Source organism: Scatophagus argus, chromosome 9 (genome assembly GCF_020382885.2).
Source record: "Scatophagus argus isolate fScaArg1 chromosome 9, fScaArg1.pri, whole genome shotgun sequence".
Taxonomy (NCBI): domain Eukaryota; kingdom Metazoa; phylum Chordata; class Actinopteri; family Scatophagidae; genus Scatophagus; species Scatophagus argus.
The window spans coordinates 14,562,805-14,578,325 of record NC_058501.1 but is presented as its reverse complement, the minus strand read 5'-3'; the positions used below and the strand labels follow the sequence as shown (position 1 = coordinate 14,578,325).

General features: G+C 41.7%; 1 protein-coding gene across 6 annotated transcripts in view; it reads right to left on the bottom strand.

The window, feature by feature from the left end:
• The window catches only part of galnt1 (UDP-N-acetyl-alpha-D-galactosamine:polypeptide N-acetylgalactosaminyltransferase 1), a 40,860-nt gene that overhangs the window by 5,551 nt on the left and 19,788 nt on the right, over positions 1-15,521 (bottom strand). For all 6 annotated transcript variants that reach the window (XR_006844420.1, XM_046400913.1, XM_046400915.1 and 3 more), the window contains 8 exons: positions 11,244-11,383; positions 10,974-11,142; positions 4,889-5,055; positions 4,117-4,244; positions 3,939-4,018; positions 3,452-3,622; positions 909-1,026; positions 429-609 (listed from right to left, as the gene is read on the bottom strand). Coding sequence is in view for 5 of the 6 variants with exons in the window: in XM_046400913.1 (XP_046256869.1) it covers positions 429-609; positions 909-1,026; positions 3,452-3,622; positions 3,939-4,018; positions 4,117-4,244; positions 4,889-5,055; positions 10,974-11,142; positions 11,244-11,382 (1,153 nt within the window). In the remaining variant the exon portion in view is untranslated. The remainder of the gene's footprint in view (positions 1-428; positions 610-908; positions 1,027-3,451; positions 3,623-3,938; positions 4,019-4,116; positions 4,245-4,888; positions 5,056-10,973; positions 11,143-11,243; positions 11,384-15,521) is intronic.

Genomic DNA, 15,521 nt, shown 5'->3' with positions numbered 1-15,521 from the left:
GAAATAACTAACATGAACACACTTTACTTTTCTTGCAGTGCGGGCTACTTTGGCACATTCCCGACAACAGAACGAGTTTATGAACGAGCTCCAAACGAGTTTTACAAGGTGCTTCACATCTAAAAATATTCTGTTTAAGAACTTCAGCTTCACTTTTTTGTTGGCTTAAATTTGCCAGCCTGTGTGAGTGTTTGTGTGAGTCAATAGGTGCTTAATAGCGTGAAATTACTTGCCGCCGCCACACCCCTCCCCCCCGTCCTGCACTGTTGGATCACCACTGCAGTATCACGCTGTCACCAGGTTCTAACGGATCTATCACAACTGCCACAGAGATTAACCTCCACACATGAGCACATGCATGCATATGCATACACGCACGCACACTCACACACACACACACACACACACACACACACAGGCCAACTCACCAGGAGAGATGATATAGAAGAAGTTTTTAAATTCATCCATCCAGACTTCTGCTAGGCGTCGGTTGTTTTTGTTGATGATCTGCCCCGTTCCTCCGGGAAACGTGTATGGTGTGGCTTTTCTGAATACATGACCCACGTGAGAGCATGTGACAATCTCCAAAGTCCCACCACACTGCCAAATCTGTGAGGCACAAACACACATATCACCTGATCACTGAGTGAGCAAAGGCTGACCGGTGATCTCTGTCGGGAGATGGATGACGCAGACTGGTCCTGTCTGTGTTATGACAGTCTGAATAAAGTTTGATTGAACGCCAGTCAGAATGACGCCTGACAAAGTATTAGTCAAGTCAACAATTTAGTCAGACTCACAAGTGTAATGTGTGTGTGTGTTTCTGAGCATGAGCAGACACTCCTGAATGCCTGCCAGTGTATGGAAGAATGCAGTCATGTCAATTGGCTGTGGGTGTGTTCACTCACTCTGAAAGAGATTTCCAGGTTCTCTCCACCCCAGATGTCCATGCCTGCGTCATATGTGCCGATCTCCTGGAAGTAATCTCTGTCTATGGAGAACAAGCCGCCTGCCATCGTGGGAGTCCTGGAGAGAGGGAGGAGAGAAGGGTAAATTAACAGCAAGGTGGGTTAGGGCCACTTAATTCACTGACAGCTGGTTCTCTAAAGGTCACACAGTATCTACAGATCCAATCAGAGTTTTCTATTTCAGCGCTCTCACACCGTTCTCTGCCATTTTCCTGTTTATTTCATTCTCTGTTTTTCTGCTCACTTCTCCGCTGGTTGTGTCGGTGTTTAAAGGCCTAAGAGTTCGTCCCCTATTTTCTCCCTCTCACAGAATCGTTTCCTCTTCTGTAGATCAGGCTTATTTCCCTTACTGCCTGTTTTTGCTTCCATTTAACATCCAAGTTCACTCACCAACACACAATAACATGCGTGCAAACGGACACGGTCGCAGATGAAACACGTCCTGAGAGCACACAAGGTAACAGACCGCTCGCAGAAAAACAAGCAACACAAACACTAGCTTGTTGAACAACACACACATGTTGTTTAACACTCACTGATATGTATGCTTTTCTTTTTACTGTGAACATACTGAAGCTCTCTAAACTTTTCTGCTTATGATTAAATAACTGTTTTTACAAGACAAACACATCATAGTGAAATAAACAAAACCTACTAATTTTGGGAAGCCTTCAGATGTACATCACAGCACTATACAATTTCTAATTAAAGACATTTATCTAAACAGTGCGTGTTTATCACTTAAATCACGCTGTGACATTTAAATAAACACAAACTGAAATAAAAAGCAACAGAAAGTCAGTACATTTGTACCAGGTATGTGAAATGTTTCTTCTGGCTGTCATCCAAAGGAATTTTCAAAAGTCTCCTTCAGACCTTGGATACTTGTTGCGTTTACTTCCGTCCATCAGCTCTAAAGAGAAACTTTCCAAGTGACCTCAGACGTCTGCACAGTAGCCTTCTGGAAATTACAAGGCAGACGAGCCCATGATGACCAGTTTAGCTGTTGAGGTTTCCTCTGCACCATCACTGCATGGGGCTCCACAGTGTCACAGCAACAGGCCTGCAGCTTTCTACGCATTGGCTAATGAAAAAAATTCCCATGGTGGTCATATTAGCAGTCATTAAACACCAAATGGGAGAAGCAGGAGTGGATGGGACAAGTGCATTTACTCAAGCACTTTACTTTCGTATAATTTTGAGGTACTTGTACTTTACTTGAGCATTTAAATTTTTTGGGGCTCTATACTTCTACTCCATTCCACTTTATTATTATTCATAATCAAAAAAATTTTTAATATCTGATTTCAGGCCTATAATTTACTTTAACTTGTACTTAGTTAGTTCCCACGTCATGTGACCCATCTGTTGGTATCTGTTCACCGGCCACATTGGCTCTTTTCCTTCAACATTCTTGTCTTCAGTTTTCCATCACGCTCTGTGCCCTTTTGTCCTTCTCTGTCCCTTTTCTTTTGTCCACTCTTAAGTTGGTAACTGAAATGTGAAATTGTTATTTTCTTCACTTAAGCACATGACACTTGAAAAGTGCACACTCAAAGTATGCATGCAGCACATGTTCATCAGTCTTTTATATCTTGATCTAGGGAAAGCCCAGCAGTGTTACTCTGTGTTGACTGGTTATGTATCTAACCCGTTTTACACTACACAGGTTTTACTGGTGCTTGACTGAAACCGAAAACCCAAGCCTCAGTCTAAAAACTTATTTATGTGCAACAGCTTTCAGGTCTTCTCAGTAATGGAGAAGTGCTTCATGAGAGGGTGGGGTATATGTAAATCATGTCATTAGTGTAAAGTACTTCTTAATTTTCTGCCCTCACATTACAACCCATTTCTTTGTTTTTTAGGCCACTTACAAGACACCCTGAGGAACATTCTGTCACGCAGAGCAGTAAGAGAAAGAAAACAGGGGCACAGAGTGTTACATAAGATATATTATGTGTGTGACCTTGAATAATGGCGTCAAGCATGCTCACAAACAAGAGCAGGAAGAAGAGATGACAGACAGGCAGAAATAAGCTCTTGATTTTTAGTTCAAGGCCTGGACCATGAGAAATGACACAAGGAACAAAATTTCGCTGAATCTGAATCTGTAAACATCGTGACTTTAGCTACAGCGGAAAGTTTAACCTATTCTTGCAGTGTTTATACCTGAGGTAAACTAAATGATGAAACGTGATTAATTTGTACGTGTCAATTGTGAATGCCTATAAGCAGCGCCAAAGCTCACAAGACACAAGTTATTTTAAACAAATGGCTGACTGAGTTAGTGTGTATGATTCATGTGGTATTTTACTAATGATTCAATTATGTCCCTGCAGGCAGATTCTCTTTTCACTTGACTCAACAGAGAGGTCAGGATCTGATGCACAGCAGCAGCCCGGAGCTGGTGGGGTATTAAACAACTAGCTAAAAGATACTTCAAACGAGTCTGATTTGATGGTTCGCCCCTCCGTATCACCCACCTGACAGGCAGTGTGCGGTCTCCTTTGCGGCGGTCCATCTCCCTCTGGGGTACAGGGTACCAACGGAAATTAAGCTTCCAGTTGAAGCCCCCGTACGTCATGTCAGAACCAGCCATGTATTCAAACGTATCATCGCTGATCACATCGATGATGGGGCACACCACCGTTCTCCTGTGGCAAACGCACATGCATTCCTCAGCCTCAAGCAGTCATCAATCATGTCTAAGTGATCCTGTATAAAGTTCGGCTTCTCTAGAACCAAATGCACTTCAACAATGGATCATTCTGTGACCATCAGCCATCACTTATAACGCCTTCTTAAAGCCAATGTGCACCGTGTGTTTGGTGTGTACATGCGAGTACCCACTCAAGCAGTTGACAGAGAATGAGTAATTAAGCATCACATAAACACAAGGGCAAGCCCCCTGCAGGCTCAACAATAGTCTATTGATTTTTTTTATGCTTGCCATTGGTGTGTGTGTCTTACTTGTCTTGCTTGATGCGGGCCAGCAGAGGCTCTAGCCACCCTGTTGTGCATTCACAATGAGCATCCAGAAAGGTTATGACCTAGAAACATGGAGAGAAAACATTAGACAAACTCAACAGTGCACACACCATATGGAGAGCAGGTCTGGGGGTAGCGAAAGTCACATGTGCACACACACCTGGCCAGTGGAGAGGGACGCTCCCTTGAGGCGAGCGCGAATGAGCCCTGACCGCTGCTCCATCCTCACCACCCTGACAGGGATTTCAAGCCTTTTGACGTACTGCTCCAACGGCCGCTTTAGAAAATCTTAAAACATACAAATAAACACACAGTCAAGAATCCAGTAAACATACATAAGCCCGCACACAACACAAAGGAAAACCACTCAGACAGCAACTATGAGTGACTCCTCCAAACTATTCGTTTTCTAGGATCAGAAAGCAAAAAGTCAAGTGCTTGTGTTTTGTGCTTGTCTGAATCAGTCTTAGCATGCCTGTGCACATCACCTCTACCTGCAGAGAGCTCCCCTCCCGTTACCCACCCCAAACACACAAACACACAAACACACACACACGCCCTCTGACATGCGCCATCCAACCTGAGGTCCCATAGGGTGAAATGTTGCTGTGTGGTAGCGGATGGGGGGGGATTGAGGGTAATAACAGAGTGTAATCCCTACGGCTGGCGAATTAAAGACCTAATCTCCCCCAAACAGGGATTAGCAGCATTGCACAGGGTGGAGTGGCACACACACACACACACACACTGCATATATGCTGACTGGCTGTTGGGCATCAGCACAGACACACTCTTACCCACACATGCACACAAACCAAGCAAAAATCATAGAGTAGCTCTAAAAAAATAGGCTAAGCTTCAAACAAGAGGCAAAAGCACTGAAGGAATTATCTGCTGTGCGTGTGTGTATGTATATGTGTGTGTGTGCGTACCTCGCTCGCTGGCATCGTCCACCAGGACAATCTCCTCCAGCAGTGTGTGCGGAGAGCGGTCGATGACGGAGTGGACGGTTCGCAGCAGTGTGCTCCATGCCTCATTATGAAATACAATCACCACACTAGTACGAGGCAGATTATCCGGGTATAACTTGTTCTTACACCTACAATGAGAAAATAAAACAATCAGAATAAAAAAAAACAGAGACAATGATAGAAAAATACTCCCGTACATGTACATAAATAAAACAGATTTCAAACCATTCCCACAGTGAACAGACACATTTTGAAACTGACACAGCGTGAATTGCATTGACGTGCTCACACAAAGGCAACTACGTGTGCAATAAGTCAAGTTGTAGGATTTGAACACAGACAAAACTGAGCTGACAGAGACAGAGCGAGAGAGAGAAGAAAAAACCTTTAGTAGAGATATCACAATCCAGCCTCTGTCTGATTGTACGAGACTGTTACAGAGACAGAGAGGGAGCTGCAGCTAAAGTGAGTCTACACAAAAGGGATGAACAAGAAGGAAACAGGGACTTCAGCATCAACTAAACTGCATTAGTCAGCTGTGGATTCGCTCGTCGTTATCATTTATGGCTTTGTGAAAAATCATATTTTTATCGGCTTCAAACAAAGAAAACTGAGGGCGAGTAATAAGCAAGCAACCGAGCGTATATCCCCTAATTGAGACGGAGAAAGACAGTCACACAGAAATAGCAGGTCAGCGCGATGACGGTTGATTAGTTATGCTAATTAGAGTGTGAGTCATTATCATTGCAGTGTAGAGCACGGACATCAAACTCTCTTATTGAGACAAACTGGAGAGCAGGCATGAGTGAAGATGGATATTAGTGAAGACCCTAACCATCTTATTTATGTTCAAGGCTGGCATACTTTCCAAAGAATAGTTAATAGTTTTGAGGTTGATTTTCTACCTTAATGGAGGGCATTTGATCGAGGATTATTTAATTTTGGTATGAAAATCAACTTATTAGTACAACATAGTGAACCTTTACAACTGCAGCCTTTATTTTTCCCCAAAAACATTCTCTTCACACATGCAGCACGCACTCAGAAAATCTGCTGTTGTATTTTATGATATCCATCTCTTTTATAGAACGTGATATACCATGACAGAGGACTGTATCCCTATCAGCCATCCGTGACTTGCAGCTTGTAAATGCGTTTAATACTTTTGCCAACAAAATCAGCTTTTGGATTGCAGTGAGACAGTCTTTCAATTTGCAGGTTCCAAGTGACTGATGAAATTTTAGAGACGTTTATTTCAGTGTTACAACACAGAATACCACATATTCACACACACTGCAGTATTTATCCACAAATAATCCTCATGGGTCACAAAAAACACCTGGCCCCTTTGATAAGACTTTATGTCACAAAGGTTTGTGACATATCCATCATTTCTTAAGGCATACAAGTCTTTCAAAATCACATCACCAACTAAAATCAACAATTAAATTTCTAGGAAACAGTGCTCGAATCACTGGGAGTAATACAAATATTACAGATGGACTGATTTGCACAACAGATGGGAGAAAATATGGACTCATCCACTTCAAAATGAATGGTAAATGTTGCTCTCCAATTTAAAAAAAAAAAAACAAAAAACAAAAACAAACTGAGCACAAATCAGTTTCACTGGAGAATGGTACAGGAGTTACAGGTATGCTTCTGTAGGTCAAAAACACTGCAGCCTGCCACAGATGCCTCCAAGCAAGCTCTCTAGCATGGAACAATCTCACAGTAAAAGTATATTCTGACAAACACTTAGTGTCCTGTTCAAACTGCCTTGACAACAAAACTGAAACCAGCTTATGACGCCCTTCCTCTGACAAAAGCCAAATGGAATATAAACTCTCTTCCCTTCATCTTCATAACTCCCTCCCCTCCTTGTGCTTCCTCTCTCTGCCGCTGATTCTGACAGAAGGAATGTAACAGCAACAGAGGAGAGGAGGTCAAGAATACACTCCATCCTGCAGCTGCCTGTAGCACATTAAACAACACACACTCACAGTGATTCTCAGTCTGTGGTGTGCATGCTCATGCTCTCGGTGAGGAAGGGAGACCAATGAGCACACAAGATGATTCACTGTAAAAACAGAGACACCCTTACAGTCTTTCAACTTTTATAGTCATCAGTTCATTATTTCTCTCTTCACAAACAGAACAACCCAGACTTTCCACTTTTGAAACACAATCTTCACTGTGCAGCTGTGCAGATAACAAGACCTCTGTTTGTTCACTAAACCATCATGTGTTGACACGCAAAGGCAAATGCATGTTTATGTGTCACATGATCTCAAAAACTAAGGAGGGGTTGTGAGTCCTGTGTGTTCAAACAGTCCAGGGTGCTGGAGCAACATCTGTCAACAGCAAAGCAGAGAAATGAGCTACAGGCTGCTTCTCCAGCCAGTGGACTATGGGGATAGTTGGGAAGGTTGGGCAGACTGTTTCTGATTAAACGGCATCAGTCTTACAACATCAACACACACAAACACACCCATATATAGGCATTCTCATAAAAACGATGCAGTCAGGCACTAAAAAAAAGGAGAAAATGTCTCGTTTTCTGGAAGATGTAGTCATGGAAAGCGTTTTCATATATTCCCAATTACATATACACACCCAGCCTTTAACACACATATGCACACACACACACATACACACACACACACACACACACACACACATGCACAGAGGCTTGACTATAATGTCAAAATGGCCTGTCTCTTCTTAATAAAAAAAATAATGAAAATAAACCATCAGTGACTTTCCAATTCAAAGTTGCAACTAATGACGACCTGCTTGGCTCTGATGAATTCATTCAAAGAGTTTCCCTAAACCTGCTGATCCTCACACACATGCTTATGCACACACAAACACAAATAAACACAAGTGTGCTGCTGCCTACAGACACATACACACAGCATTGCTTGATATTGACTCTCTCTTATCTCCTAATTGGAAAAGCAGATAGACGGAGAGAAAGCTGAGTGAAAACACACCTAGTAATCAACTCTCACTCAAAGACTAAAACCCATTTCACGGATCAATGTCCTCTTTCTTTCCTGCCCATCTGGTGTGCATGCGCCCCTGCCTGTCAGTCTTGCGTCTGTCAGTCAGTCTTTCTGTCTATCTCTCTGAAACCTTCATTACTGATCTTTGCATGTTGCCTCTACTGAAGTGAAGAAAAGGGGCAAAGGGGGGGGATCAGAGCTGAGCCGGTTCCCACCTGCTTGAACTAACCTTGACATATCAACCAAGCTGAAGGCTGGATTCATGTCTGTCTGCTGTTCTGACTGCCTCTCACTGCCTGTCTTAAATCTGAACAATTTGCAACCGCCGGCACTAACACACGAGTAAGTTAACACAACAGAAAAAAAGGTGAGAGGGGGTGTCTTAATGTATCTTCATGTGAAACTGTTAAATCCATTTATTCTGCGGTATGCTTGCCAGATTCTAGTTTTGGAAAGAGAAAGTAAACAAAATGACAAAGTCACCCCCACTGTGTAACATCCCCTTATGCTCTAAAAAAGAAGATTAAAGCCTAAAAGTGAATTTTGACAATTTTCACATATATGGACATCTGAGAATTCGAAGAAACCAGATTCATCAGTGTTTTGTGGCATGACTTCTCTGCAAATGTAACACAGCTGAAGCTTGTTCTCCATTTAAATTATTTCTGTAGCTTTGGAAGCTTAAGGTTATCTTTGTTATTCTTGTTACAATCAATGTGGGTGCCTTTTCATCAACCTTGCTTACTGAACCAAACTTAATAACTATCCCAGTTTGGTCATAATGTGAACATTTCCCCTTCGGCAATAGCTGCATAAGTTCAATAAAATCCATCAAACATGTAATGTAATGTCAGAAGAACAGCAGTACAAAAATTAAAAATATCTCATAGTGGTGGGCCTGGCATTGTTGCTGAAGTATGACTGTAAGCCAAAGGGGGTGGGGGGATCTTTGACTGGCCAACTAGCTCGCTACCCCTGCAGGTCCTTGTGCCACAGGGTCTCCCTCTGTGGGGTTTCTGAACCACAAAAACATTGGAACAAGTTTCACCAATTTTTGTAAAACTGATCATATTTGAAATCTACCCTGATAAATTCTCCCCTAAAACATTCTCAAGTGAGAATTTAGTGATGAAACAGCATAACATAAAATTTTTATTTGGCCTAACTGGTTGTTTGACCATTGTAGAACATTGTGGGACACAGTGTGTGAGGTAAAAAGATCCGATGCATAATGGAGATTTTTTTAAAATCAGTATGACATACGGGTATTTGAGGCATACTGCAGATTTGGCTTCTGTGTGTGTATCACTGTGTACTGTGTACACTATGTGATACATTTTAGCCATATCAGTATGCACTGCCAGTACAGTAGGCGGTTTTGATTTAGTTTCTGTCTTATCTTCTGATCATTATTGACGGTAAAGTTAATTTTGTTATATTTCAGTAAAACAGCAAGGCTTAAGTGAGCTTGAGGTTGATATGCCAGAGTTCAAAGAGCAGAAACAGTATCATTACTTCTTTAATGTGTTGTGTTGTGTTGTGTTTCCTGTTGAAACGGGGCCGTGGGGATGGGGGTAAATCTTTAGGGTGAGCCAATGGGCTTTTAGACAAGGAGAGGAAGGCAGCTTGATTTGATAAGACAGGCAGAAAGGCGGGATTGTTGAAAAGTCTGTTACTTTATTGGTTGGACCTTTTAGTAACACCCGCTAGCGCAGCATGAAATCACCTCATAAAATCCCTGGCCAGCTGTGTCCCAATTCCATACTCCATAGTAATTCTAAGCAGGTTTTAATAAATATAAAATTAAGAGACACAAAACATTCTAACAAATCATGGGAGAAAAATCATACATCCCTGCCTTTTAATATTTTTAGTTCACACCGGCTTTTTAAAACAAACAAACCAAGCGCCATGAACAAGTTTTACATTGATGAATAACTCAATTAGAGGACAGTTTTGGTTACTGTCATCCTGTGTCATTGGTGCTTGTTGTTCTCAAAATAAGAGCCACTACTTCCTCCAATAACATGATCACATGTAAACTCTTATGTAGATAGTTATTTGGGCAACTGAATATAATGTAACCAGTATGAAAATATTATCAGTGTATTAAAAACACAAAAGACTGCTTTTAATTGTTTTTTACTGTCCCTTAAGAACCCCTTTTGAACAGTTTAGTCATCAGCAGATGGTTTAATATTAATTTAGCTTCTTAAATCATGCCAAAATCATGCACTATCTATATCTGCCACAAAATAGTGTCGCTGGTCTGTTTGATTTAAGACCATAAACAAACCACACCAGAATTCAAAGTTTCATCATGGCTGTTAAGCTCAATTGGCAGGATTCACACTGGCCCAAATGATTAGCACCAACCAGTTAAACTCATCATAATGTGTTGTGATGAAATGAAAATAATGAAAATGATGTGATGAAAACAAAATAATAATTGATTTTTGAGTGTCAGAGTTCCTATGGACTGTGTTGTCCCAAATTGTATTGCACAAACAGAGGAACTGCTCACAGCTGGAAAATATTCAAATGAATAGTGGATAATAGTAAAGCAGCATCCCAGAAAACAAAAAACAACTAATAAATCTTTGAGATACATTCTACTGTCTATGTTTAAAGTGTAATTTGCAGTGGTATCTCAAAATCTCAGCCTGACTGACGTAACAATACATATATAATTTCCTGTTAATATAAGATGTTAAGAATTTTTTTGTATATACTGACTACAGGACAGTATACAAAAACATTATTTAACACATAATGAATATGTGAAACAGGCACACACTGACTATTGCCTATGGATTCTTTCAGGCGACCACAACCTGAACTTGTACATCTATATATCTGTCACCATCTATACCATTATTCATAACTAACTATAGAACAACAGTAGTTCACTGTGTGAACGACAGCTGATCACCCGTGTGGACTATCCCAGCAGTGGACCCCACTGATGGCCATTTTGTGGGGAACTTAACAAGTGGGGTAAGAGTATGTGAGAAGAAGGCTGCAGGGAGGCTACTCACCCTTCCAGGCGGACATCAGGCAATGACCGATTGAGAGCAATCATCTCAGAGGCCATGAGGTTGAACTGGTTGATCTTAAACATCTCTTTCATCTTCTCCTGGTTCTCCTTAGGGATCACCACCGGCTTCCCCCCTTCACCGGGCCCGTCCCGCGGCCTGGCCAGGGCATCTGCAGTAGATCCGTACATGTACAACGCACTCAGAGGATGTGGGAGCATGAGGGAGAACATCTCTGCGATCACGTGTACATGCATGGCAATACACACTCACCGTCTCTCCCAGGCAGTCCTCTCTCCTTTTTATCATCACACTTGTTGCACTCGCTGAAGTAGAGTAGAATGAACATGTCCAGCATCACCCACACCAGAGAGGTGGCCAAAACCACCTTACAATAGGCAAACCTCCTCATCCTAAAAATGTAATGTGGAGATGTAGAAAGAGAGAGAGAGAGAGAGAGAGGTATTGATATTGAGTCCTAAGCCGCCATACACACATTTAAAGGCTTTTTTCCAAAGCTCTGCAGAGGACATCACTCTTAAATTTCTTCTCATATCTCCCCCTGCCTTTCTCCTCACTCCCCTCAACATCCACCCTTCACACAGCTCAATGCCTCCATTTGTCCTTCCGCTTGTCTGTCTAACTCTCAGCTCTTATCTGTTGGCTGTTTATCAGCACTCTCCAAATGGTCACCTTCACACTCAGAGAGAAACTCAAAAAGAAAGCTGAGGAGTGTTAGATTTCTGTCTACATCACACCAGTACAAGAACAGCGAATCTATGAGGGCCTTTGTAAAAGTTTATCCATTATGTTAGCATCTGGTATCATTATAAGCACAGTGAATAGAGACATCTGAGTTTTGGAGAGGATGATTTGTAGTATTTAAGCACTGCTTTAACGGTTTTCAAGCTTCATGCTGAGACATCCTCTGCATCCAATAACCCTGCAGTGTACAAGTCAATCTACCGTTTCTACATTTAACATACCAACCCCCTGTGTACTAGAGTGTAGTCAGAAACACACATACACAGAGCAAAGAGAGAGGGGAACTGTGATAGTAATTGCTTTTCTTTGGCAGGCAGCAAGAGACAGACACAGCCACATTAAAATTCTTCTGCTCCCCTTTCCTACTCTCCTCCAGCAAAATCTCTCCTCTCTTTGGTTGATTCTCTGCCTCAGTGATCCCTCAGGTTGCAGCAGCACAAGCAGAGGGGAGAAAATTAATTTGGCCATGGTGATTTCTCTCGTGCCCCTGGGAGGGAAAAAAGTGTTTGTGCATAGCTAGCTTACCTTAGCTTAGTTTAGCTTTGCTTAGCAGCCAAGGAGGATAGAAAACTGCAGAGCAGCATTTCTAAATTCCACTTGATGGGATTCTGGTAGCAGAAAGTGCCGTGCACAGCAGACAACAAAAGCAAAGATCAGTCTTTCTCGTAAAGTTTGTCTGTTCTCAGCCATTTGTGCCTGTCTTGTGACAATGCAGTAGTTTGACCAGTTCTACCAGGTTACTGTATGTATGTATGTATACTCTGCAGCACAACATGAAATCACACAGGGCAAATAGAGAATTGTAAGTTGTCTGTGGGCAGAAATATCAAACAGTATAGGAAAACATAATACTTAAGCGGACCCTACCACAAATAGCTACTTTAATCACCAGTCGTTGCAATGAGAGGCGAAGGCTGCAATCAATAGTCAATAACAATGAGCACTAGGTCAGGTAAACTGCTGCAGTTTGATAAAAACCCAATTACTGTTTTTAGATGCAAAGCTGACCCTGACTGGAGCCCTAAATTTCACAGCTCTTGATAAGCTCGTCAAGCAATTGACGGGACAACATCTCTCAGGTTCATGAGGTGAAACTGATGCAAAGAAACCACCAGTAGATAAATGCAACGATCTGATCCCCACAAGAAGACAATAATTCAATCAAACCAATTTAAATACAGCAGCAAGGGTTTTGACAAGGTTAATGAAAATGCATCATGTCAGATCAATTTACAATGGCACTCAGTCAGCGGCAGATTTATTAAAATTGAAAATCTGACCCTTGGTTGAAGTCTCTTAGTGGTCTGGCAACTGCCTGAAGAGCAATTCATGTCAGATCATTTGACGGCAGACAATAAAACTTTATCAGCATTCAGCTTTCCTGCATCTATGAAACTCCTTCTCAGTCTCAGCCACGCCAAACTACAACACGGTTTAGATTGGTATATAAAGCTTTACAAATATACTTTTTGTGTTTATTAATACAGACACAGTTAGTCGCTTAATCAACTATGATTTTTATAACTGACTAATAGTTTTTAAGAAAACACACCAAATGTGATAGCAAACTGAAGGATTTTGGTTTTAGGAAATTATGATGAGCATTTTTCTGACATCAAGAAAACAAATGCTGAGAATAAGTCATAATGAAAGTATCTGTTTACTCAAATTTGCTCAAAAAGAAAAATTTTAACAAAATTTTAAATCATTATTTGTGAATTGTCTCCCTCATAAACTAGTTGACTTCTTAATAAAAGATAAGATGCTCACATGTATTAAAGCATCCATAAAAAATCTCATGTGCGTCTGACAATTTGTGCAGAAAAGAGCATAATAACCACATTAACCTCTTTAAATGGCACATACACGCTGCTTCATTAGAATTACAGAATATATGAAAATACAAATATTTCTCATTTCCCAAGCCTCCTACTTCACTGCGTTCTCAGTGTATGTGCACTGCAGGCTTCAGGTTTCCACATGACACCTCTGTATGATGAACACAGGACCAGAACTGGCTTCACAAGTCATAGCCTGCCTCGTAAACCCAGATTTTCAGTGAGCAGAGAAAACAACACTTTTAGCAATATAAGAACATCCTTAGAGCCAGACTCTGCACATGCATAATTCTGTCCAGTGAAGATCAAACATTCAACAGTAGCAGCAATAATCACAATTTTGACTGTAGGGGACTAGAGATTACTCAATACAATAAAGTTTAGCTCTAGTTCCTAGGTGATGATTTCACATTTGGTATACAGTGCGTGCATGTGTAAGTGTTTTGAGTTCCACCAGTGCTGCACGTTTACACCATTAGCTGTAGTTATGGTTCACGCACAGCTGTTACTCTCAGTGAGTGAATGGGTGATGGCAGAGTGTTATAACAAACTTCTTTGATACATAATCTCTGAATTTTTCTGTAGTAAAAAACCCAGGTCCATTTTCCCATTACATCTCTGATACACATAAAACTCAAAGTGAGTGTGGTCAGGACAGTCACAAACCAACATTAAACAAAACAAAGTTGCCATGTAAGTAAATTATATTCCTGTAAAGCAACTGTCTGGAAATTTCCCAGATTCTCCCGGATATCCTCAGAAAATTCATTGAATTGCTTGTCTCACTGTTTTGATTACTCCTCTCAAAATTCTTGAAATTCCAGGAGCAGTGGGAAGCCTGAAAATCAGTCCTTGCTCCACAGTCTATCTCCACTCTGTTCTTCTGTGCCGGCCTTACTTGACCTCCTCTCAGTAACGTGGCACAACCTGATATCATGGCAGAAACCTAGATATAGCTCTTTTCTCCTTCCCTGGTGCACATCTGTCAAACACATAACAAAGCACTCAGGTGGAGACTGACACCGGCATGGAAACGCTCTGTCACAGAAAGACACACATATATTCTTTCTCACAACATTGTGTCAAATTTCTGTCAGAAAGATGTCAACTGGTTTCCCTGAACACTATTTGATCACAGCGAATGAAAGAAAGGAAACAGACACAAGTGCTCCAAGCAGCAGCAGAGAAGATTTATATGCATGTACATCGACTAAATGCATACAAACACTCTTTTCCATCGCCGTCTTTCTGCCATGCCTCTCCACTCACTGTATTTCTAATCAGGCATGGCAGAGAACACTTCAGGTCTTCTCTCTGCTAACGGCAGCCCCGGGCCCAGTTTCTCTGTGTGCATTGCATGTGTGCGTGAGTGTGTGTCAGTGTGGTTTATGTTGGGCGCTAGACTCTTTGAAGTCTCTTTTAAAACAGCCTGGCTCCCTATGACATTAAACAGACACACATTCTCCATCCCTCCATCTCCGCTCTCTCTACCTAATCCATTAACATATCACGTTCCCACCATCTTTCTTTTAAATCTCCATCCTGGGCATCTCACTCTCTCCCCCTCTCAGTCTCCCCACCCCCGCTCCCTTGTCCGTCTCTTAGTGATGTCGTCTCCTTTCAAGAGCGGTTGCCATCACTACTTCCCTACAAGAACACAATTTCCCCCCTCACATCCTCTCTGTGTCTCTCTTCATATCCCCTCCTCTCCTCTTCTTCACAGGCTTAATCCCCCTTTAGAGATTGCACAACCAGGATCTCACACAGCCACTCTGGTGTGAGAGGATCCAGAGTTTCACTCTTTTCACAGTTTATGACTGCGGAGAGAGGAGCTTTCCTTCTGGGCACTTTATGTTTATACATGTAAAAGAAAATTAAGAGGGAGGGCGAGAGACAGTATTTAAATGAGAGAGTGCCAATGAGAGAGGGGGATTTGTGTGTCACTAAA